The sequence below is a fragment of the Cricetulus griseus genome, chromosome 3, assembly GCF_003668045.3.
Source record: "Cricetulus griseus strain 17A/GY chromosome 3, alternate assembly CriGri-PICRH-1.0, whole genome shotgun sequence".
NCBI lineage: Eukaryota > Metazoa > Chordata > Mammalia > Rodentia > Cricetidae > Cricetulus > Cricetulus griseus.
Window position 1 is genome coordinate 78,607,617 of NC_048596.1, and position 25,118 is coordinate 78,632,734.

Sequence of the window (25,118 nt, forward strand, 5' to 3'; positions counted from 1 at the left end):
CGGGGCCGCTCTCGCTGTGGCGGAAGTTGATTGGTTAGAATGAGTTTCCCCCACCCACCCCGCCGCGCGGAAGTGACGAGCGGAGGAGCCCACGTGTGTGTTTCTATTTCACATGGCGGCGCTCCTCAAGAGGCTTCTGCGGGCCGATCCTCGCGCCGTGGCCCTAGGCCACAGCGTGGGATGCCGGGAGGCCAGTCTGGGCCCAGATCCCGGGGCCACGGTGCGAGTGCGCTTCGCTCCCAGCCCCACAGGTAATCCTGGCGGACGTGACGCGCGCGCCGCAGCCCACCCTCCTGTCTCCGCCCCCGAATGTTCCAGAAAGAGTGCCTTCCGGAGTCTGCGCGACCCCATTTTACAGAGACGGAAATGGAGGCCCAAGACCTGAAGTGATTCGGGTTCCTGGAAGTTTCTTTGTTGTATTGTCGCTGTTCTTTACTGTACTCAGCGTGTAGCGCATATAAATTGTGCCAAGGCCTATGCGCTACAATGCAGTGGTCATTGAAAAGTTAGGGTTCCTGCTTTGAGGAAACCGGCATTCTAGTGACCACGACAAACACAAGAATAATTTTGGAGTTGTATTTGTCACTTTGGAAATGGAGCCGGATAGGATGCCCTAGAAAGCATTACTGAAGTAAACGCTTGAGTTGAGAGCCAAATGTCGAGACCTGTTTGTAACCTAAGAGGAAATAGCACAGTGGCCCGGATTTATTATTGCTAAAAGCTTAGCAAGCCAAAGGAAAACAGGCCCAGTGTATACCCTGTTAGAAATACAGTCAATTTGCTGGGTGGTGGGGCGCACGCCTTTGTTTCCAGCACTCAGGAAGTAGAGACAGGCGTATCTCGAGGGAAACCTGTTCTACAGAGAGTTCCAGCACAGCCAGGGCTACATAGAGAAACTTGTCTCGGAAAACTAAAAAGAAAGAAAAAAGAAACATTGTCATCACCTACCCTCCTCACCACAAGTTCCCAACCTTCCTTTAACTTGAGTCACCTGCCCTCTTGACCCTGAGCGACCTTTCATTCCAGGCCCAAGGTCAGCTGAAAAAGATCATTGTAACAGAGTCCCAGCTGCACAAGAATGATACATTACTTCTGGCAGGCAATATAAGTCATGGAACTTTTTAAACTATATATAGTGGAAGCTCTGATTCTTAATTACCAGCTATGATTCTGTATTTAAGACTAATATAAATGAAACTACTAGGAAAAATGGGTATCTAGAAAACATAAAAAATAAAAGCTTCTTTCTTTTTGTTAAACTTAGTGGATATAAAATGGGTTACCAAATGGTTGTAAGTTTCTACCTCAACTCTCCCGTTTCTCTGTGACCTGTACTGCAATGCTAGCTAACCTTGTTTGAAGAAATAGGGCACCAAGACCTGGCATTTTCTGCATCTATATTTCTGCAATTGCCCATTCCTAGATGTGTCATTTTGGCAACGTTATCTGTTCTGTTTATGTTCTAGTTTTGCTATTTGTCAACTAGGGCTAATATTACCTGTCTGATGGTTTTGAGCCAGTGCATCTGAGCCACTCAGCAAGGTCGGCTATGTGTAGTAGTAGCCTTTTCTGCAATTATCATATTCATTTCTTTGCTCACTGGCAGGAAAAGCCTAAATGGCAAGGAGTTGTCAATCGGTGTAGATAGATCACTGTGATAACTAAAATTAATTGAAGGTTTAAATTTTTGTTTTGGTTTGGAAACAGCTTACTGAATCACCATGATTGGCCTAGAACTCAGACTTGCAGCAATCCTCCTGTTTCTGCCTTCCAGATACTAGAGTTACAGGTGTGAGTTACCAGACCTGACTTAAAGTTCTGCTTTGGTCAACATTTAGGTATCATAGCAACCTCATGATAAACCTCATGCTTTATTAAGACAGGACCTTTCTGTATTCCTGGCTGGCCTGGAACTTGCTGTATAGACCAGGCTGTTGCCTCAAACTTACACAGATTTACCTGCTTCTGCCTCCAGAGTGGTAAAGGTTTATACCAACAGGTCCAGCCTGATTTTTTGTTTTAAGCCTACTAACATCAGTAAATTGAAACTTGTGAAAGCTAAACGAATTCCCAAAGGAATTAGAAACTTCTTAATGATGGACTGAGAATTCTCTTTTAGATTTCATGTATGGGCTCTTTAAAATTTCATTCAGTGATGAGAAAGAGTCAGTGAACCTGGAGCCCATTGATTCGACTAAACTGACTGGTCAGTGGACTGCCAGTGCTGGATTTAACAGCTGGATGTTTGGCATTTATGTGGGCACTGGTGATCCAAACTCCGGTAGTCATGCTCCTGTAGCAGTAACTTTATTGGCAAGAGCCATTTACCTTGCCCCTGAATGTAGACTTTGAATCCAGCTGTATATGATGTGAGGGGTGTTATTTTCAGTTTTTGGTCTCTGTTTTGAAGTTCCTGAGACTCAGTTCCATTGAGAACTACTTGTTTTTTGGGTTTGCTATAATTTGCTGAAGGTCTCAGATAGAATCAGTGTTGAGCCAAGTCTGCCTGGGACCCAGAACATTTCCTGTCCCATGCTGCCTTAGGTACCTGGAAATGCAGATGAGGTCATTATAAATGTAAATGACCTGATAGTGGAGATCCTGGGCCCTGGGCTGGACCAAAGAAAGTAGAGGAAAGAGGAAGTGACAGACCTGGGTAATTTTGAAACTTTTAGTCAGTAGCAATACTTGTAGAGTTTAAACCCCAGTAAAGGGAAATATAGTGAAATTAAATGTTACTTTTAATTATAATCACTTATAGCTAGCGATTATGGTGAAAATCTCAAGTAGGAAAAACTGAAATTGCATGATGTGGCTAAGTATCATATGTAGAGTACAGATGAAAAATGTAGTTTTTAAAATAGGATTTAGATGTGTTACTAACATGAAGTTAGCCACCCTCTCCCCCTGGAATAGATCAGTAGATTTATAAAACTTAAATGCTAGTGTGATCTGGCGTCTGTAAATAATTTTCAGATGGATATTTTCAAGTAGATAAAGAATGCTGTTTCTCCTTCTGGTGAAACTTTGCCTTGAGGCAAATGTCAAAGTTGAGTGCTGAGGGTGCTCAGGAAGAGTTGGAGCATTTTTATGTGATGACAAGCTCTTAGACCTGACACCTGGGTGTTCTTCCATTCCCAAGATGAAGGACTGAGTGGAGTCAGCTACCCTGCTTTACTTTTCCTTTTTGTTGTCATTACGATTTATTTACTTTATGTTACGAGTAATTTGTCTGCATGTGTGTATGTGTACCACACCTATGTGTGGGACTTGCTGAGGTCAGAAGATTGTGATTGCTGGAACTGGAGTTACAGACAGTTATGAGGCACCATGTAGATGCTGGGTGCTGAACCTGGGTCCTCTGCAAGAGCATCCATTGCTTGTAACCATTGGGCCATTTCTCCATCCCCACTGTGTTCTTTTCAGTGACAGTCTGTATGCGTGTCAACCAAAGAAATAGGACAGTCATGGCCATTTCTTGGTCTTAAAACTTCATTGGGACTTCTTTTTTTGGTTTTTAGAGACAGGGTTTCTCTGTATTGCTTTGGAGCCTGTCCTGCACTCACTCTGTAGACCAGGCTGGCCTCGAACTCACAGAGATCCACCTGCCTTTGCCTCCCAAGTGCTGGGATTAAAGGCATGTGCCACCAATGCCCAGTTCATTGGGACATTCTTATTTGTACTTCAACTGAGGCCCATGATCTAGTGTTTTCCCTGTTCTCTCTGACTTGTTATCTTCTACCAGGCTTCTTGCACCTGGGTGGCCTCCGGACTGCCCTCTACAACTACATCTTTGCCAAGAAGCACCAAGGGAGCTTCATTCTGAGGCTGGAGGACACTGATCAGAGCCGACTGGTACCAAGGGCAGCAGAAAACATTGAGGACATGCTGGAGTGGGCAGGTGAGGCTGGCAAGGAAGGAGTCTGAGGAGGAACCTGAAGCAGAGAAGGAGGCTGTGGATCTTCTCTGTGGGTTCAAGGTGGAGAATGAGAATTCCTGGGAAAATAGATAAATCTGCCCAGTCTGAGGTGACAGGTGCTCCCTGTTAAAAAAAAAAAAAAAAAAAAAAAAAACACGGCAGGGCTCTCTGAAGCCAAGATCTAAAGCTGCTGTGGAATACCTGCTCTTGTCTTAAGTTTGTTCCCTGAGAGACCAGGGTAGGAAACAGACTCCTGGGAAATAAACGACTAGACCTGTGGTGAACATGAAGAAGCAGGGTCTTCTGCAGAGGAGACGGTGCCTGTGAGTGCCAGCTCCTGTTCGCATGAGAATGTGACCTCAAATTGTCCAGCTTCACAGTTCTAAGGAGAACCAGAAAGCCGGAGAGAGGGAGAGGGAGAGAGAGAGGGGGGGGAGGGAGGGAGGGAGGGAGGGAAGGAGGAGAGAGAGAGAGAGAGTGTGTGTGTGCGCGCGCGCGCGCACACACACACACACATATACGCGTATGTATGTATGTATTGAGATAGGGTCCCTCTATGTAGTCCTGGCATTCACTATGTCGACACGGCTGGCCTCAGACTCAAAGAGATTTTGTCTGCTTCTGCCTCCTGTGTACTAGAATTAAAGTTGACATATGCCACAGTGCCCGACTGAACACTCCCCCTCCTTTTTTTTCTTTGTCTTCTCCCTAACCCTTTTTTATCTTACTTTTGTTTTGTTTTCATTTATTTGTGTGTGTGGACTTGTGTGGACATCAGAGGACAACTTGCAGGAGTTGTTTCTCTCCTTCTATAATGTGGATTCTAGGGCTTGAACTCTAACTATCAGGCTTTGCTGAAAGAGTTATGACCCCTGAGCCACCTCAGTGGCCGCTTTTTTTTTTTTCTTTCTTTTTTTTTTTTTTTTTAATGAACACTGTCCATTGTTAAGCCTAAGCTTGAATTTCTTTTATTTTTTTGAGACAGGGTTTCTTTGTGTAGCTTTGAACCTGTCCTGGAACTTGCTCTGTAGACCAGGCTGGCCTCAAACTCACAGAGATCCATCTGCCTCTGCCTCTGCCTCTGCCTCTGCCTCCCAGTGCTAGGATTAAAGGCATGCACCACCACTGCTCAGCTTATTTTACTTTATTTTTAAACCACATTGTTGTGAGCCAATCAAAACGAGTACAAGATGTGGTCTTAGTAACTTTTCTATTTCTGTGATAAGACATGAGGACCAAGCACTGCAGGCCCTGTTTACATGACAGTGTGGCAGTGGATGCTCAATGAAGACAGGAGCAACAGCTTTGATCAACTCCCCATGGGCCTCACACAGTACCTGATCCAGCAAGAGGCCCATCAAGTTGAAGTTCTCATCTGGGCCTGTATTTTACGGGGTGAATTTGCTGCCCTTCCACTCCAGACATTTTGCTTTCTTGTAGTCTTTGGGCCATACTGGCCTCCTTGTCATTCCTCACCCAACGCTACTTTTCTCCCACAGAACTTTTTCATCTGATTCCATCTACTCTCCATAGCCAGAATTAGCCCCTTACTTCATTCAAGACTCAATGCCCAGAGAAACGACCCCATCAAGAACACCGTTTTCTGGGCTGGAGAGATGGCTCAGAGGTTAAGAGCACTGGCTGCTCTTCCAGAGGTCCTGAGTTCAATTTCCAGCAACCACATGGTGGCTCATAACCATCCTTTAGGAGATCTAGTGCCCTCTTCTGATGTGCAGATATACATGGAAGCAGAATGTTATATGCATAATACATAAAAAATCTTTAAAACAAAACAAAACATAATTTTCTCAGTTTTCCAGCCTGTTACTCTTTCTCTGGACTCTGCAGGTACATATGTTGTATATGTAGAGGCCAGAGGCATCTTCCTCAAGGATTTTCTACTTCTTTTTCTTCTTTTTTTTTTTTTCCAGACAGGGGTTCTCTGTGTAGCTTTGGAGCCTATCCTGGCACTTGCTTTGAAGACCAGGCTGGCCTCCGACTCACAGAGATCCACCCACCTCTACCTCCAAAGTGCTGGGATTAAAGGCGTGCGCCACCAATGCCCGGCTCTACTTCATTTTTTAAGATTTTAAACAATCTATTTCTTTGTATATGGATGTTTTGTCTGCATGTACATATGTGCTCCATGATCATACAGTACCCATAGAGGCTAGAAGAAAGTGTTGGGACTCAGTGTCTTAACCACTGAGCTATATCTTCCTCAATGAACCCAGAGTTGACTGGCTAGAACCCCTGGTCAGTGAACCCCCAGGGGATCTGGTCTCAAGTCCTCACACCTGCACACAGCAAGCACTTTACCCAATGAACCATCTCTCCAGCCCTTTGTCTAGAATCCTTATCACAACTTACTATCAGATTAAAGATGAATTACAGGTCCAGGACGCAGCTCGGAGGTAGAACACTTGCTTGATATGTACACGCTCTGGGTTGGAGCCCCAGTACTGTTTTTTTAAAAAATATTCTGGGTGGGTGTAGTGCTAATATGTGTAATCCTAGCACTTTCATGGCTGAGGCAAGCAGCTGGATTAAAGTGATCTTAATGAGTTAGAACTTCAACTAAATACATATATACTAAAATTTCTCTAATAAAAGCTAAAATTAAATGGGTTTCTGCTACTTAGGAACTTAGATCCTAGTGAATAATTATCTGAAGTGAGAGTATATGTCTTCAAGTAATCTTGGTATTTTTCCTTAGGGTGTTAACTTTCTCTAGTGCCTGTCTTTAGTTGGAGCCCATAGGAGTTCAGGATGATCCAGGAAACTCAAACACACTCTATTCTCTCTCTCTCTCTCTCTCTCTCTCTCTCTCTCTCTCTCTCTCTCTCCTCTCTTCCAACACAGGGTTTCTCTGTGGCTTTGGAGGCTGTCCTAGAACTAGCTCTTGTAGACCAGGCTGGTCTCAAACTCACAGAGATCCGCCTGCCTCTGCCTCCCGAGTGCTGGGATTAAAGGTGTGTACCACCACCGCCCAGCGAACATCTTTTTTAAAAATAATAAATCTTGATTGGAAATGATCCCCAAATTTACCTCATTCAACCTTGCTCTATTCTCCCTGTCTGTTTCTTTCTTTTTTTTCTTGTGGAGACAGTGTCTCATGTCTGGCCTCAAATTCAGTGTGTATCCAAGGATGGCCTGATCCTTGTGAGTGCTGGAGCCATAAGACATACACACCATGTTTGTCTTTTCCTAAAGGCAAGCAGCATTTTTTGAGAAGTAAACTAACAACTGTCTGCTGTAAGAAAGGGTCCCAAAAATGGGTTGTGGGTCCCTCCTCCCTTTAATAGCGTATGCCCTAGTATAGTAGAGTTAATATTGTTGTTATGAAACACTATGATTTAAAGCTACTTGGAGAGGAAGGGGTTTATTTGACTTATGCTTCCCAAAGGAAGTCAGGACAAGAATTCAAAACAGGTCAGGAGGCAGGAGCTAATGCAGAAGCCATGGAGGAGTGCTGCTTCCTGGCTTGCTCCCTGTGGCTTGTAGAACCCAAGACCACTTGTTCAGGGTCGACTTCCAACAATATGGACTGGGCCCTTCCACATCAATCACTAATTATGAAAATGCCCTACCCAACGGTGGTGGTGCACACCTTTAATCCCAGCACTCAGGAGGCAGAGGCAGGCAGATCTCTGAGTTTGAAGTCAGCCTGGTCTACAGAGCAAGATCCAGGACAGTCTCCAAAGCTACAGAGAAACCCTGTTTCAAAACCAAACCAAAAAAAAAAAGAAAGAAAAGAAAAGAAAGAAAGAAATGTCCTATAGGCTCTATGGAAGTTCAATTGAGGTTCATATATATATATATATATATTATATATATATATATATATATGTAAATATATGTATGTATATTTTTCTTATTTATTTATTTATTTATTTATTTTAATGTACACGGTGTTTTGCCAGCATGTATCCCTATAGGCCAGAAGAGGGTACCAGATCTCCTTACAGATATCTATGAGCCACCATGTAGTTGCTGGGAATTAAACTCAGGGCCTCTGGAAGAGCACCCAGTGCTCGTAACTGCTGAGCCATCTCTCCAGTACCGAGGTTCCTTCCTTTGTGATGACTCAGTGTCAAGTTGACATAAAACTAGCTAGCACAGAGTATCTCTCATTTTATTCTTTGAGAATTTTGTACATGAAACAATGTATCCTGATTATAAGCACCCTAACACCTCCTCCTCCTCTGCTAAGAATCCCGACTCCGACTCCCACCCCCACCCTCACCCCAGGTACCCTCAACACATCCCACTCTTCCTTTTCATGTCCTCTCCTTTTTTTTTTTTTTAAATAAATAAATAACCCAGTGAGTCCAGATGGTACTGTATGTTAGAATGTTAACTTGATCTTCTGCAGGTAATCATAGCTGCAGGGAGTTCATGAGTGCAATGGTCATATCATGTCCCAAGACAGCATTTTACATCACTCCTCCTCATCTTTTGGCTCTTAGGTTATTTTTGCTTTTCTGAGACGTTCCATTCAAGCTGAGCACTTAGTAGACATTTATTCTCAGCACTCTGACCTGTTATGAGTTGTGACATTAAGTGCTAACCACTGAAAGAGGAACTTTCCTGATAAGGTTGAGGGTATAGGCATAAAGATTTAGAAGGCATTTTGACAACTTGTCATTTAGCAAAATAGCAATAATAGATTCCTCTGGAAGGCCTGTGCCCTCCTGGACTATGGACTTTTGGTCAGGTTTACAGCACCTAAAACCTGATCCAAAAGCAGTTAGTTACCTCTATAACCTTCATGCTGTTCTTGTGCCACTGGGACACGTCTTGCCTGTGGGCCAGTATTGTAGTGTGCACAGTTGGCTGCAGGGATGCCATTGTTTTCTTCCTCAGTGGCCTGCTTTACATCTTCCATCCTATGAAAGCCTACTTATCAAGGAGGAAGTTTTCAGGTCAGTTCCTGTTTGTTATCTGAATGTCCTGCAGCAAAATTTTGTTGTGTTTTCAGCAATAGGACTTACTATCTAGCTATCTACTTCCAGTGAGGTTGCTTAGTTTAAGTGTGGGTTTTTTTGTTGTTGTTGTTGTTTTTTTGTTTTGTTTTTTTTTTTTGTTTTTTGGTTTTTCAAGACAGGGTTTCTCTGTGTAGCTTTGGAGCCTATCCTGGTTAAGTGTGTTTTTGTGTGTGTGTGTGTGTGTGTGTGTGTGTGTGTTTGCCTGCATGATCTGGTATGTACCACATGAGTGCAGAAACCTATGGAGGCCAGACAAGGGTATTAGATCCCCTTGAGTTCGAGTTACAGGTAGTTGTGAGCCTCCATGTAGGAGCTGGGAACCAAACCTGTGTCCTCTGCAAGAGCAGTAAATACTCTTAACTACTGAGCCATCTCTCTGTGCCCCAAATGTATGTGATTTTTCCTTCTTGTTTTGAGACAGGATTTTGCTGTGTAACATAGGCTGGGTCTCTGTTAGTTCGAGATCAGCCTGGTCTACAGAGCAAGTTCCAGGGCAGCCAGGGCTATACACAGAGAAACCCTGTCTTGGAAAGAAAAAAAAAACAAACAAAAAGTTCAATGTGTATGTAAAGCACCCAGATGAATACTTGGGGGGTGGGGGAGAGCACTTTGTGCTTTTCTGGTGTTACTGTGTGTTGACAATTCTCTACATGTGCTCCAGGCATCCCACCTGACGAGAGTCCCCGTCGGGGTGGTCCTGCAGGGCCCTACATCCAATCACAGCGGCTGGCACTGTATGCACAGGCCTCAGACGCATTGCTGAAGTCTGGAGCTGCCTATCCCTGTTTCTGTTCACCACAGCGGCTGGAGCTCCTGAAGAAGGAAGCCCTAAGGAACCGGCAGACACCCCGGTGAGAGCCCCAGCCCACTTTGGATGCCACCCTAAGCTGGTTTTGTTGATTCTCTGTTCCTGCAGGTCAAGCATCTGGGTGGGGCTTAGCTAGATTCTTTGTCTTTCAAAGCTGCTGTTGGGCTGAAGTCAAGCCTGCAGTTCTCTGGAGTTTTGTCTGAGGAGGATTCATATCCATCTTCTCCCCAGAGGCTGTTGGCAGCCTGAGAGTCTTACTAGTTGTCTGTTGCTTGTCAGGTATGTTTCCTCTAACTAACTAAACTGTCAAAATACACACAAGGTTTGTCTGTCTTTTTCTTTTCGTTTTTTGTTTTTTTGTTTTGTTTTGTTTTTCCCAGAGCTGAGGACTGAACGTAGGGCCTTGTGCTTGCTAGGCAAGTGCTCTACAAGTGAGCTAATTCCTGACCTCCCTTTCTTTTTATCTTTTTGGTAGTGCTTGAAGTTAAATGAATAGCCAGTTACATTCTAGGCAAACATTCTTCCAACTCTACTCTATCTCCATACAGGTCTGCAAAGGGCAGCTCATAACCTGGCAACTAAATACACCTAACTGTGGAAGTGACATCTTACCACTTGTTCTGTTCCTTAAAAAGAAGTCAGTGTGAGTTCAGTCCATACTTAGAAGGAGGACATTGTAAAGCATGAATGCCAAGAGGCAGGAATCACAGTCATTGTGGCTGTAGGAGAAGCTGCTAGCTACACTGCACCTCAGGCAATATTATTTGTAATCATAATAATAACTTATTATAATGCGTGAAATTTTTTCTGGCTGGAGAGTGTTCAGTAGTTAAGAATACTTACTTACTGTGTGTGATGACACACACCTTTAATCCTTGTACTTGGGAGGCAGAGCATATAGATCTCTGTGAATTTGAAGCTAAGCAGTTCTACATAGTGAGTTCCATGGGCAGCCAGGGCTGTGTAAAGAAAACCTGTCTCAAAAACCAAAATAGAAAAAAAGCTTACTGATCTTGTAGAGGACCCAAATTCTATAAACACCTGTACTCACATGAACATACTAACTCCCCAGCCCCTCCCCCCCAAAATTAAAAATAGTAAAAGTAGCTGGTGTGGTGGCAAGATGTCAACGAATATCTTGAACTTAAGGCCAAACTAGTCTACAAAACAAGTTCCAGGCCAGTAAGGTCTTCACAGTGTGGCCATACTCAAAAAACAAAACAAAACTAAAACCCATAAAAATAATCTAAACAACTTGTCATGTTAAATACTTATGCTTCTTTTTACATTTTTAAACTTATTTTATGAAGGAGCAGCATATACTGCAGTGTGTATGTAGAGGTCAAAGGGCAGCTTTCAAGAGTTGGTACTCTCTACCATATGGAGATTGAACTCAGGGTATTAGTCTTGGCAGGAGGCATCCTTACCCAGTGAGCTATCTCTATAGCTTTATGTTTGATATGTAAACTACCCCAAAATATGCAGAAGCATATCTCTTAACTCTCCCTTTGGCTATTCATTTCCCTTCTCAAGAGGGTTTGGTACTAGCTGGTGATCAGTGCCTATGCTGACAAACAGGAATTACTAGTACCTTTTCTAGTCAATGGTAGTATGCAGTATACTACACATCTGTCTTGAGGGAGCTTCTATATCAGCCCATATTTTTTTCTTACCTACTGTCATATTCCATTTATGACATTAGCATGATGACATTTGCCTGTAATCCCAGCTTTCAGGAGGCAGAGGCAAGAGGATCAGGAGTTCAGGGTCATCCTTAGTTACCTTGGAACTTTGAAGTGTGATTTTGTTTGGAGGAGGTGTGTCATTAGTAGTGGGCTTTGAGGTTTCCAAAAACTCTAGCCATGAGGGGGTGGGGGAGGAGGGAAGGAAGAGGGAGCTGGTATTGACGTGAAGCAGGCTTGTTTCTAATTTTAATAATAAATTTTTAAAAAGATCTAGCTATTCTCAGTACATTCTCTCTGCTTCCTGCTTGCTAAGATGTGAACTCTCAGCTGTTCCATGTCGTTGCTCCACCATAATGGATTCTAACCCTCTGAAACCATAATCCCAATTTAATGCTTTCTTTTATAAGTTGCTTTGTCCATGGTGTTTTGTCACAATAGAAAAGAGATCAATACAGTGAGGGAACATTGAACGCATCATTTGCATTTGTGATATGTGTGTAGGATAGTGTCTTAGTTTATTTGCTCTGATAAAATACCCTGACAAAAGAAATGTAAGAAAGGGAAAAAAAAGGTGGCAAACTAAGGGGCTGGAGAGTTGGCTTAGTAGTTAGGAACTCAACTGCTTTGCACAGGACCAGAGTTTAGTTCTCAACTCCCACATTAGGCAGCTCACAACTACCTATCACTCCAGCTCCAGGGGCATCCAATGGTTCTGGCTTCTACAGGCAACATTCTCATGTGCACATACATACATATAATTTTTATAACAATTTTTGAAGGTGTGATCAACCAAAAATAGAAAGAATTAAAAGATAAAATAAATTTTTAAAATGACAGCAACAACAGCTCCCTGTATTTTCTCTAGTAGATGTATCATCTGAGCTTATGGTTAACCTGTAGATTTTTGCTTAGCAGGTCTAAAGTTGGGGTGTCTCAGGTGATTCCCAAGTGAAGGTGATGCTGGTAGTCTACACCCCTACTTTGAGTAAGGAGGATGTGAGCCACGCAGACCTTTTACATCTTGTGGAAATCTGGTGGTAGATGACTACTCTGTAAGAGGAGCAGCCTTGGCATAACAGGGCTCTGTGGTAAACTCTCTATTACCCTGCCCGCTGACAGCCTTGCCATCTCTCCCTTAATTGTGTTGAGGGTTAACAGTTCCAACATGGCTTCTCAGAGGGTGGCATCCACAGAGTACACCTGGAAGGTATAAAAGGAGGGTTTTCCCCCATTACAGGTGTGTCTTAACCTTGTTGAAGAGAAATATCTTTCCTGGGACCCTAGCCCTTCTTACCTACCAAGTGTTGTTTTCTTTGATTCTCAATGAATAGAATGAATGGGTTTATATTCGTATCTAGGCTGATCACTGGCACTAGGTCATGAGATTGCAACATGGTCTGTACTCATTGTAAGCCTGCTCTTGTCTAAGCATTTTTCCATGTCCTTCTTAGGAAAGGAAAAGGGAAAGTGACAAGACAGCAAACATTAGTGTCTGCCACACTATGTTACACCACACAATTTTGTTTTTAAAACCATTCTAGATAGAAGAGATCCCTTCAAGAGGTTAATGAGATGCCCGAGGTCATAAGCTATCAGAAATCAAAGGTGAGGGTTGGGGTTATAGTTCATTTGGTAAGAGTGCTTACTAACATTCTCAGGGCCTGGCACTGCAAGTAAAAGCCAGAACTTGAGAACTGGGTGGTGGTGGTACACACCTTTAGTCCCAGCACTGGGGAGGTAGAGGCAGGCAGATCTCTGTGAGTTAGTTCCAGGCCAACCAAGTTCCAGGACAGTTTCCAAAGCTAAGCTACACAGAGAAACCCTGTCTCAAAAAACAAACAAAAACAAAAAATAAACAGAACTTGGGATATTGTCCATTGATGTTTTCTTATCTACTCTCCTACTCTGTCTCCTAATAGGTATGACAATCGTTGCCGGAACCTGAGCCAGGCACAGGTAGCCCAGAAGCTGGCCATGGACCCCAAGCCTGCTATCCGCTTCCGCCTGGAGGAAGCAGCACCAGCCTTCCAGGACCTTGTATATGGCTGGACTCAGCATGAAGTCGCCAGTGTGGAGGGGGATCCAGTTATCCTGAAGAGTGATGGCTTCCCCACCTACCACCTAGCCTGTGTGGTGGATGACCACCACATGAACATCAGCCATGTGCTGCGGGGCTCTGAGTGGCTCGTCTCCACCTCTAAGCACCTGCTCCTCTACCAGGCCCTGGGCTGGCAGCCACCTCAATTTGCTCATCTGCCCCTGCTCCTCAACAGGGATGGTAGCAAGCTGTCTAAGAGGCAAAAGGACATTTTCCTGGAGCATTTTGCTGCCGCTGGTTTTCTGCCTGAAGCCTTGCTTGACATCATCACCAACTGTGGCTCGGGGTTTGCAGGTACATATGCAACAGAGTGGTCATGTGACTGAGCTTGAGCTTTTAATACAAGCCGATCTGCTTGTCAGTCCCAGCATTGCCACCTATCAGTCACATGATCTTGGACAAGTTCATTATTCTAGTCAACAGTGTTTATTGAGTCACACTACTGTGTTCCCTCACTCTTTGGTTTTCCACACAACTTTGTTGTTGATGGAATGGAACTTACAGTAGCCACTGTCCCTGCCCCAAAGACCTAGAGTCTCATTAACTTTGTCCATATGATAGGGCTAAGGATATGCCTTGTAGGGTTAATTAGGAGCCAGTGAGCTTATAAATATAAGAAACCAGCTCAGTGTCTGGCCACACCATAAGCCCAAAAGCCACAGACCTTATGATTACTATAATTATACAAGTATGAGCTCTAACAGTGTTACTGGTGTTGCTGTGAATGTAGCTTATTCAAGGTTTAGAACACAAACCTTGAAGAACCCACTGTCTTGTGACAGTAATTTGATAATCCTAGTTTCTAGGGTGATTTTGAGGCTCAAGGAGGTTGTAACTTGCCAGAGTCACATCCTTAGTAAAGGATATAGTTCTTTAAGCCTGTGCCTGACCATGGTGCCATCTGACTATACAAAAGGGAGCTGCTGCTCATAAAGAAGCTGCTTCCAAGGGGCTAAAGAGATGGCTCAGCAGGTAAAAGCTCTTGCTAGTGTGAATTTGTTCCCAACACCCATACCAGATGACTCACAACTATCTGTAACTCCAGTGTCAAAGGGATCAAACACCCTCTCCTGGCCTCTGGGCAGACTCGAGTAGTGTGTGCTCATTCACACAGACACAAATTAAAAATAAGGGAGAAAATGTTCAAAAAAGAAACAGCTTTCCATCTGGGTGTGGTGTTACACACTTGGAATCCTAACACTAGAGAAGCTGAAGCAGGAGGATTGCTTGTTTGATGTCAGTCTGGACTATATAATACCAAGGTCCTTTCTCAAATGAAACAGAAAAGTAGCAGCTTCCAGCACGGAGGTTCCACCTTTAGCATTAAGTATGAAGTTTGTAGGACATGCTGGTGCCAGACTATTCAGAGCCAAGCACTCCAGAAGCTCTGGAGTAGCTAGGCAGTGGGCACACTGTTCATGTGGCTTTGATCCAAATGTGGGGAGCCTACAGCTTGCTCACTTATTCTCCTTTGTGTGTGAAAGTGGGAAGAAAGCAGGGCAGTGTAGCCAACACCTATATTCCAGCTATGTGGGAAACTGAGGCAGGAGGACCAAAATCTGTAGGCCAGCCTGGGCAATGCAGCAAGAAAGATAAAAGGAAGGGCAGAGATAAGATGAGGAAGGAGCTGAGCAGTTGAGTGGGCCTGACTTGCAGAGAACCAAATGGGCAGGACCCTGCCGGAGCTGATAACACAGTTTGACCTGACCCGGATCACCTGCCACTCAGCCCTGCTAGACCTGGAGAAACTCCCAGAATTCAATAGGTAAGTGGGAGAGCCAAGCCCTATGATACATACCTATAATCCCAGCACTTGGAAAGTTGAGATAGGAGAATTGTAAATTCTAGTCCAGATTGGTTACGTGATGGCCTCAAACTTACTAAGTAGACCATTGATGACCTTGAATCTTTATCCTCCTGCCTTCACTTCCCAAATGCTCAAATTACATGAGTGTGCCAGCACACTGACTCAATTGCACTTGTTTTAAGTATATGACTATCAGTTCTGTAATTTTACTATGTGTTAGCTATATGGAGTCCAAGATAGAATTTCAGTGACTAGCACATTTACACAGTGGGCATTGAGGCATCTCTTGCATGGGGCCTACAAGAGTGAATGTAAGCTAGCATGTCAGATGCAATACAACACCTTTTTTTTTATTCCACAGAATTGCTAAAGGGGAAAATGGAAGTCTGGTCAGAGATATTGTGTGATGCTTTCCAAGCCTACTTGAAATCCAAGGGTCAGCAAAAAGACTGGGAGAGGAAAGAGTCTGCTTGGAGAGGGAAGTGTTTTAGGACTGATGCTCACAAATTTAATATAGCCAAGCTGAATTATCCTCAGATGTTTCTGTCAGCATGCCACTGCCATACTTACTTCAGAGACACAGTAAATATATTAGAAGGTGTATTAGTGTCCCTGATGGGGAATGTACTGTGACTGCTGAACTTACAAAACAAGACAATACTGAAGGGTTCCTGTTAAAATGGAGAAGTGTGCCAGACACACTGTGGCCTACAGGCTAAAGATGGATGCCCCAACGTTACAGAGGAACTTTGAGTGACTGTTCAGGTAGCGGATGTCTCTGTCAGTTCTAGAGTTTATATATTATCCTTCTGTGGTCTTTGATAGAGTTAAAGACAGATAGTTATGGTTATAGTTTTCTTCAGTTATTATAAAAGATAAGTTATCTTTTTATTTAGACAGAAAAGAGGAGATGATGGGGAATGTACTGTGTATGTTCACCTTATTGATTATTGAATAAAGTACTTGTTTGGCCAATGAGACAGCAAGTTAGACAGGACTAGGAGTCAAAGAGGATTCTGGGAAATGTAATAGAGAAGTGGTGATCCAGGCAGGAAGTGACATAGCAAGGAGACTCATATTTAAACAAGGAGAAACAGGAATTGTTCCTTTTTCCCCTTATCCTCCTTGAGCGGCAGGATGTGAGCCACCAGCAAGAGAGGGTGCCAGCAAAAGGCATCCTCTTTAAGATAAGTCTTATAAAATATATAGGTTTATGAGAATTAAGACTGAGCTAACAGATGAGAATCCTAGTCATTGGCCAAGCAGCATTTGAACCTAATACAAGTTTCTGTATTAATTTGGGCCCTAACTCGGGCTGGCGTAAAGCGCAAACGTGGCGGTGGGGCTCAGGCTGCTTTTGGCAGAAAGATTTATCGTAACATGTCCCAGCAGCAGTAGCAGTAAATACTGGTAGTAAAATAACATGAGAATAGTAATTAAGACTCATTTAGCTTGATTATGTCCCGGAGTTGGACTTGTGTATCAATTCATCATGGCCAGGAGACACTTCTGGCTTATTTTTCCTTCTTTCTGTCTGGCCTTGATGCTAAAGAGATTCTATCGTTTCTGTATTACATTCATATGCTTTCCGTAATACTCTTTTGTTTTGTTTTTGTTTTTCGAGACAGGGTTTCACTGTGTAGCTCTGGCTGTCCTGGAACTCACTTTGTAGACCAGGCTAGTCTGGCCTTAGATCCACTTGCCTCTGCCTCCCAAGTGGTGGGACTAAAGGTGTGTGCCGCCACCTCCTGTCTGTAATACTCTTTAAAAAAGAATTTTTCAATCAAATTACATGTGCCTATAATCCCAGCACTGGGGGGCGTTGAGGTGGGAAGATGGTGAGTTCTAGGCCAACCTGACTACATAGAACTTGTCTCAAATAACAAAAACAAAGCAAAAAGTTTTTAATGTTTTGGCCAGTCTACATTCCAGATAGCTTCCCATAATGTTTTATCTTCTATCCTGTTACATACCAGGAGCCTCAGACTCATGCAGGTCTGCAGCCCATGAATGGGTGGCTTCTAGGCCCTGTCTGTGCCAAGGCTCCCTAGCTTTCCAATGACTGTGTGAGTTACTGCAAACACTTGGCTGGTGGGCTTTAAACTCAAGACTTTCCCAGTCCCAACTCTATGAGCTGTTGCCACTTTACTACTTGGCTTTCCTCTGTCACATAGATAAGGGACCACGGGACTTAGAATGGTCCCTGGTTCTGTATTGCTCTGAGTCTCCTTGACCCTTCCAGTCCTGTCAAAGAGACAAAGGACTGAAGATGACTGGGCTTGGTATGAGTGTTGGACTCTTGGAGGCTTTATTGTTCAGAAGAAGAAAATCAGGGAGTTGAGACTCCAGAAAAGAGAGAAATTTGAACTGACAAGAAAGCCCCAGCTTTGAAGCCCAGTACTTCATTGAAACAGCCGCTTGTTCAGTTGCTCAGATACGTTTTCTACCTCTCCTTTTATATCAGTGCTCCATAATCCAAGCGAGGCTAGAAAGCACATTCCTGAATCCTTCTGTATAAACTCAGGTGCCTGTAGTGGTCAGGTGATAGTGTGGGGGGAGAGGGGCTGTCAAGACACCAAGGAGGAGAGCGCCAGGGCAGCTGGAGGACTGTAGAGTCTAATGGATCCAGCCTACTCCAGCCAGTTAAGGTTATGGCCAGGGCATTGTACACTCAGAGCTGCTCATTCCACAGGGATAGCCAGAATGTTCCTTACTATGATCTAGCTTAGAATAGTTTTATTTGGTGTCTGTAGCTTAGTTTTAAAATATTTCCTTAGCATGCATGAGGCCCTGAGTTTGCTTCCTACCACCTCAAAAGTAACAAGAGAAGGTCACCTACTATTTTTAAAACACTAAAAATGCCTGGTGTGGTGTTGCACACCTTTATTCTTTACTTGGTTTACAGAGGCAGGTGGATCTCTGTAATTTTGAGGCCAGCCTGGGATACATAGGGAGACCTTGTCCAAAAAAAAAAAAAAAAAATCAATAAAATAAGTAAAAATAAAAACACTAAAAACATATCATGTCTGCCTGGACTTAGGCTGGCTGTGACTTCCGTTAAATCCTGCTCCTTGTATACATACAAAAAAATTATGTTTTACCTATGAGATTTGAAGATGTGACAGTCTTCAAATCCTTACTGCTGTCCTGAGGGAAGAGGTTTGACATAGTCCTGGGGTACTGGTACCAGCTCATCCCCTTTTCTTATCCCCCAGGCTGCACCTGCAACGGCTGGTAAGCAATGAGACCCAGAGACCCCAGTTGGTGGAGAAGCTGCAGACCCTAGTAAAGGAGGCATTTGGGAATCAACTGCAAGACAAGGATGTTCTGGACCCAGCATATCTGGAGAGAATCATCCTGCTGCGACAGGTACGATTTTAGGGCCTCCTTTCTCCTTCCAGTATTTCCCAAGCTTTCCCAGTGCATGTGGTAACTACCGCTTTCTGCAGGGCCACATCAGCCGCCTTCAGGATCTGCTCTCCCCAGTGTACTCCTACTTATGGACTCGCCCTGCTGTCCATAGATCACAGCTGGGCATTGACTCGGAAAAGGTGGACGTGATTGTCAAACGCTTGCTGGGGTAAGTGTTCACACACCTGACTAAGGGTTAGACACACCCTTCCCACTCTTTGCCCTAGCTTCTCTACACCAAATGTTTGGCTCTTGGACCCCATCACAAAACTATGACAAACTAAAAGCATGCTCTCTCCCTGGCTTCTGAGGTAAGGACAGCAACCCGGAAGGCCCAGGTGGCTCCTCTCCCAGCTTCCTTTTCCTCAGCTGTATGTAGGGGAGAGAGGACCTGGCTTACTGTAGCAATAAAATGATTTTTTTAATTAAATTTTTTTAATTTTTTTTAATTTTAATTAGAAAGAAAATTATTTTACATGTCAATCCCAGGTCCCTCTCCCTCCCCTCCTTCCCTGCCCCCACAACTAACACCCTACCTATCCCATACCCTTTCTGCTCCCCAGTGAGGGTGAGACCTTCCATGGGGGGGGTGTCTTCAAAGTCTGTCATATTCTTTGGGATAGGGCCTAAGCCAACCCCCTTGTGTCTAGGCTCAGAGAGTATCTCTCCATGTGGGATGGGCTCCCAAAGTCCATTCCTATGCTAGGGATAAGTACTGATTCTAATTAAATTTTTAAATATTTATTTAGGTTTGGTTTTTCAAGACCAGGTTTCTCAGTAGTTTTGGAACCTGCCCTGGAATTCACTCTGTAGACCAGGCTGGCCTCGAACTCACAGAGATCCGCCTGACTCTGCCTCCTGAGTGCTGGGATTAAAGGCATATGCCATTACTGCCTGGCTTTGTTTAGTTTTAGTTTGTGCATCTGAGTGTTTTGGCTGCATTTATGCCTGTGCACCATTTTTGTGTCTGGTGTATACACCAGAACTTCTTAACCCTAGGCTTTAAACCTGGATTTTGGAAGCCAGACATGGTGGTGTGCAGTTATGCCTTGGTGTATTCTTCTTCCAACTGCCTAGTTCTTCTCATAATTCTTATTTTCTACTTTTGCCCAAAAAGTGTCGTACAGTGGTAATGTTTGGGTGTTTTAAGCACTTTTTGCTTTTTATTTATTTATTTTTTGGTATTTTGAGACAGGCTTTCTCTGTGGCTTTGGAGGCTGTCCTGGAACTAGCTCTTGTAGCCCAGGCTGGTCTCAAACTCACAGAGACCAACCTGCCTCTGGAGTGCTGGGACAAAGGCATGCGCCACCACCGCCCAGCTTGCTTTCTTTCTTTCTTTCTTTCTTTCTTTCTTTCTTTCTTTCTTTCTTTTTTTTTGGGGGGGGGGTTGAGACAGGGTTTCTCTGTGTAGCTTTGGAGCCTATCCTGGCACTCGCTCTGAAGACCAGGCTGGCCTCGAACTCACAGAGATCCGCCTGCCTCTGCCTCCCGAGTGTTGGGATTAAAGGCGTGCACCACCAACGCCTGACTCTTTCTTTTTTTTTTAAAGATGTATTTATTTATTTTATGTCTATGAGTGCTCTGTCTTCATGCACACCAGAAGAGGTAGTCAGATCCCATTACAGAAGGCCACCATGTGGGTGCTGGGAATTGAACTCGGGTCTCCCAGAAGAGCAGCCAGTGCTCTTAACTGTTGAGCCATCTCTCCAGCCCCTCTTCCTTCCTTCCTTCCATCCTTCCTTCCTTCCTTCCTTTTTTTTTTTTCTAAGATATAGGTACTGTATGTCGCCCAGGCTAGTCCCAAACTGCTCAAACATGAGTTCTTTTCATCTTTCCAGGAAACTGAGACTGTAGGCATGGAGTACTGTACACAGCTGTAGTATGCCTAAATTTGTCCAATCCTTGAAAGTTTCCTTATTCCTGTCTATGACTAACTTTACTTGTAATACCACTTCAACAAGAATTTAGTCCATCTATTTATGTACATTGGGGTTGCTTCCAAACTTTGCTTTTAGAAATAACTATACAATAACTAACCTTGCATGGATATTACTAAGCATATTTGCAAGTCCATCCCCAATCAGTACCCAAGAACTAATATTGTCAGTAATTTGGTACATTCCATAGTAGGGTCTTTAGTTCTTTTTTCTTTCGTTTTGTCTATTTGTTGTTTGCTTCTGTTGTTGCTTGAGACAGGATCTCACTATGTAGCCTTGGCTGGTCTGGAACTCATTTATAGACCTGGCTGGCCTCAAACTTGTATAGAGAGATCCACCTGTTTGTGCCATCATCCAAATGCTGGGATTATAGTACTGAATCCAGCATTTTTTAAAGTTTATGTGGATATGTACATGTGAATGCAATACGTGTGGAGGCTAGAGATACATTGAGCCACCCAGTGTGAACCAAGCTCAGATCCACTGAAAGAGCAATATATGCTTTTAACCATCTCTCTAACTATTAATTCTAGTTCACCAAGACTATGTCTCAATTTCTCATCCTTGTCGTGAGTTAGATTTTAGAGACACTGGGATTCCCACTCAAGTCGGGAAGGCTGACACCCTAGTGCCCAGGAACCACCAGACCACTTTTGTGCTAGTGCCAAGCTCTCAACCAGCTCTAACATGTCCTGGGGTGCCATTAGTAGTTTCCTGGAGCCTGCCCTTCTGTTCCTTGGCAGCCCCCTTCCTTGACTGCAGTGACATTGGGGAGTGTCCATTTTCTTCGTATATTGCATTTTATGTTTTTAGTGTTTCATCTCCTTCATTTTATAAACAGCAGTGAACCTGTGCCCAGTTAATGATTGGCTTTTGTTCAGTAAGAATGCTTGATAAAAATACTGTAGGCTTCTATAAACAACAGATTCTTTTCTTCCAGTGCTAGAAGCTGGCGGTCTACAGATGAGTGCCAGCTGACTCAGTAGCAGGCGATGACCTTCTTCTCCTTGTTTTTTCATGTGATCATTTGCTGAAGTCTGGCAGTTGCTAAGGAAAGTTGTGTATACTGAGAAGCTGTTTCTTCAAATCATTTGTAAGACTACTTCCTAAGTCAGTACTACTCCACACTGAGCTGGCACTCAGAGCACCATGATGTGGACCCCATCAGGAGCAGAGGTTCTGCTCACGCAGCATTGGTATATTACCTCTGCCCTATTTTTTTAGAAGTTGGGGTTTTTTTTTGTCTTTTTTTTGTTTGTTTGTTTGTTTTGTTTTTCGAGACAGGGTTTCTCTGTGGCTTTGGAGACTGTCCTGGAACTAGCTCTTGCAGACTAGGCTGGTCTCGAACTCACAGAGATCCATCTGCCTCTGCCTCCTGCGTGCTGGGATTAAAGGCGTGCGCCACCAACGCCCAGCTGTTTTTGTCTTGTGTGTGTGTGTGTGTGTGTGTGTGTGTGTGTGTGTGTGTGTGTGTGTGTGTGTGTGTGTCCATGGAGTCTACAAAAAGGCACTGATTCCTTGGAAATGAAGTTAAGGGTGGTTGTAAGCCACCTGACATGGGTGCTGGGAACTGACCTTGGATTCTCTCGAAGCAGTAAGTGCTCATGACTGCTAAGCCATCTCTTCAGCCCCTGAGATACAATCCTAAGGAACCAGGGATGTTGCAGTGGAATGTACCCACCTACTGCCTCAATCAGTGATGGGATGGATAGTTTACAAGTCCATCTCTTACTAGTTGGGGACCACTCAAAACTCAAACATGCTTTTGGGAAAGGGCTTAGTTTGTACCAGGACGTGGTTGGTGGTGCCCAGTAGAGTTTAGATCCTCATGTGTCTGTTTATGGAAAAAAGAGGTTCTGCCTAGCTTGTTGACAGCAGGGCTGTACCTGGAGCTGATGTTTCCAGATGTTTTCTTTCTCTCTTCCTCTGTGTTATACTCCCTGTGACAAATCTTGAAGCTGTTTCAAGTAATTCCTCAGAAATTACCCATTCTTTTGTTTTGTTTTGTTTTTGATTTTGTTTTTTGGTGACACGGTTTTTTGTGACAGGGTGTAGCTTTGGCTGTCCTGGCACTTGCTCTGTAGATCAGGCTGGCCTCAAACTCATAGAGATCTGCCTGCCTCTGCCTCCCAAATACGCTGGGATTTGAGGCCTGAGCTATTATTGCTGGGCAAGTTTTAAGCTTTTATTGAAACACAGTATCCAATATTTTTGAGTGTTTGCCATGAGTTCAGGGCTTTACTTATTGCTGTTCATATTTTAGGTCTCTGTTACTTCTCTGTGTAGTACATGTGCTTTTATTGCCCCTGCCTTATGGGTAAAAAATAGAGGCATAGTGACTACATGACAATTGGCAAATTCTCTTATAGTGACTTCTTAACTTTATACACACACATACATACACACACACACATATTTACTTTGTGTGCATGAGGAAGTTACATGCCATCGCACATGTGAAAATCAGCATGTGAAAATCAGGGGACCACTTTCGGAGAGTTAGTTCACCTTCCACTATGTGGGATCTGGGGATTGAGCGCAATTCATCAGGCTTGGTAGCAGGCTTTCTTACCCAGTGAGCCATCTCACTGGCTTTGCATTGTCCTTTTAGTTACATCTTATTACTTTCATGGGCCCCCCTATATATGTGGTTCCATCATTTTTGCCTATCGTAGATTATGTAGTAAACTTCCTAACCCTCATAAAACTGTGTTCTGTAGGTGAATAACAGTCTCCTAACCCTTCCTCTCCTACCCTGGATGTCCATTATAGTCTCTCTCTCTCTCTCTCTCTCTCTCTCTCTCTCTCTCTCTCTCTCTCTCTCTCCCTCTCTCTCCTCCTCTCTCCCTCTCTCCCTTTCTCTTTCTCTCTCTCTCTCTCTTCCTCTCCCTCTCTCCCTCCCAAATCAGGGTTTCTCTGTGAAGCCCTGGCTATCCTGGGACTTGCTCTGTAGACCAGGCTGGCCTGGCTCTGCCTCTCCAGCTCTGAGATTACAATCATGACCATCACCTGCAGCTCAGACTGGCTCTCTTTTAGGCTTTTAGGGAGATCAGGTTTGAACCTAACTCAGGATGTGGTGAACAGAGAACTGAAGAAGCTGTCAGAAGGCTTGGAAGACACCAAATACAGCAGTGTGATGAAGCTCCTCCGAATGACCCTCAGTGGACAGCTGGTGAGATGGGGCCTGAACTGTACTGTTGTCTACAGCCTCTCCTTGACTCCTTGACCCTTCCAGCCAATGTTCACAGTCTGGTACTAAAGCCAGTCCAGGGCTTGATAAACCAATGAAACACAAGCACTTCCATCATTTATCCACTGAGCATCTTCTGTGTGCAGGCACTTTGATAGTTACAGTGGAGATGACATGAACAGAATACATATGATCCTTGTCTCTTTGGCGATCATGAGAATAATAGACAGATTATTAATTTGCCAAGGGCAGAAACAAGCTCCTGGGAGCCAATTGAATGGGAAAAACATCCAGACAAGTAGGACTGAGTAGGGCTGGGTTACAACTTAGTGCTAAATTATTTGCTATCATTCATGAAGCTCTTTTAGCCCTGCAAAAATAAAAACAACAAAAGTCACCCTAGATAAAAGAAAATACAATAAATACAGGCTCCTCTCCTGGGGTTGCAGGCTGTGGGGTGGGGCTTTGTCTTCTACAAATTGAGACCTTGAAACCAGCCATGAATTCCTTCTGCAGTTCAAGGCAAAAAGACAGTTTTTTTTTTCTCTCTCTCTCTTTTTTAGCAAGGACCCCCTGTGGCTGAGATGATGGTGTCCTTGGGCCCAAAGGAAGTACAGGAGCGAATCCAGAAGGTGCTTTCTAGCCAAGGAGAAAATACATAGGACCATCAAGGTGGCTCTGAGGGCCTCTACACATGGAAACTGCATTCTGAGGAAATCAAGAGGCTTGGGGCCCATTTGGACCCTAGAAACAGATTCTCTGACTACCCTCATCAGCTAGCCTTCTGGAAGCCTACCCTGTTTCACCTCACTGACTCTAGGAAGGATGAACTTGAACTTATGTCCTGATTTTCTTTTCATTTACTTTTAGTTTTTGTTTTTCAAGACTGGGTTTCTCTGTGTAACAGTTCTGGCTGTTCTGGAACTTGCTCTGTAGACCAGGCTAGTCTCACACTCACTGAAATCTGCCTGCCTTTGCCTCCCAAGTGCTGGGATTAAAGGCATGTGCCACCACCACCCAGCTATCTTTTCTTTTTTTTTTTAAAGACTGTTGTTTGTTTGTTTGCTGTTTTTGTTTTTTGTTTTTTTCAAGACAGGGTTTCTCTGTGGCTTTGGAGGCTGTGCTGGCCTCGAACTCACAGACATCTGCCTGCCTCTGCCTCCCTTGTGCTGGGATTAAAGGCGTGCGCCACCAATGCCTGACTCTTTGTTTATTTTTAATATGTATGGGTGTTTTGTCTCCATGTTTGCCTGTGTATCGCATGCATGCAGTGAT

At 43.9% G+C, this 25,118-nt stretch overlaps 1 protein-coding gene across 1 annotated transcript; it reads left to right on the plus strand.

The window, feature by feature from the left end:
- The first annotated feature begins 60 nt into the window (after window positions 1-60).
- Window positions 61-24,791, plus strand: Ears2 (glutamyl-tRNA synthetase 2, mitochondrial). Its single transcript, XM_027410252.2, has 9 exons — window positions 61-251; window positions 3,746-3,901; window positions 9,569-9,758; window positions 13,320-13,792; window positions 15,155-15,263; window positions 18,521-18,674; window positions 18,755-18,885; window positions 23,690-23,825; window positions 24,407-24,791. Exons 1-9 carry the CDS (start codon window positions 113-115, stop codon window positions 24,503-24,505), a joined length of 1,587 nt encoding a protein of 528 aa, XP_027266053.1. The 5' UTR covers window positions 61-112; the 3' UTR covers window positions 24,506-24,791.
- Window positions 24,792-25,118: the final 327 nt, after the last annotated feature.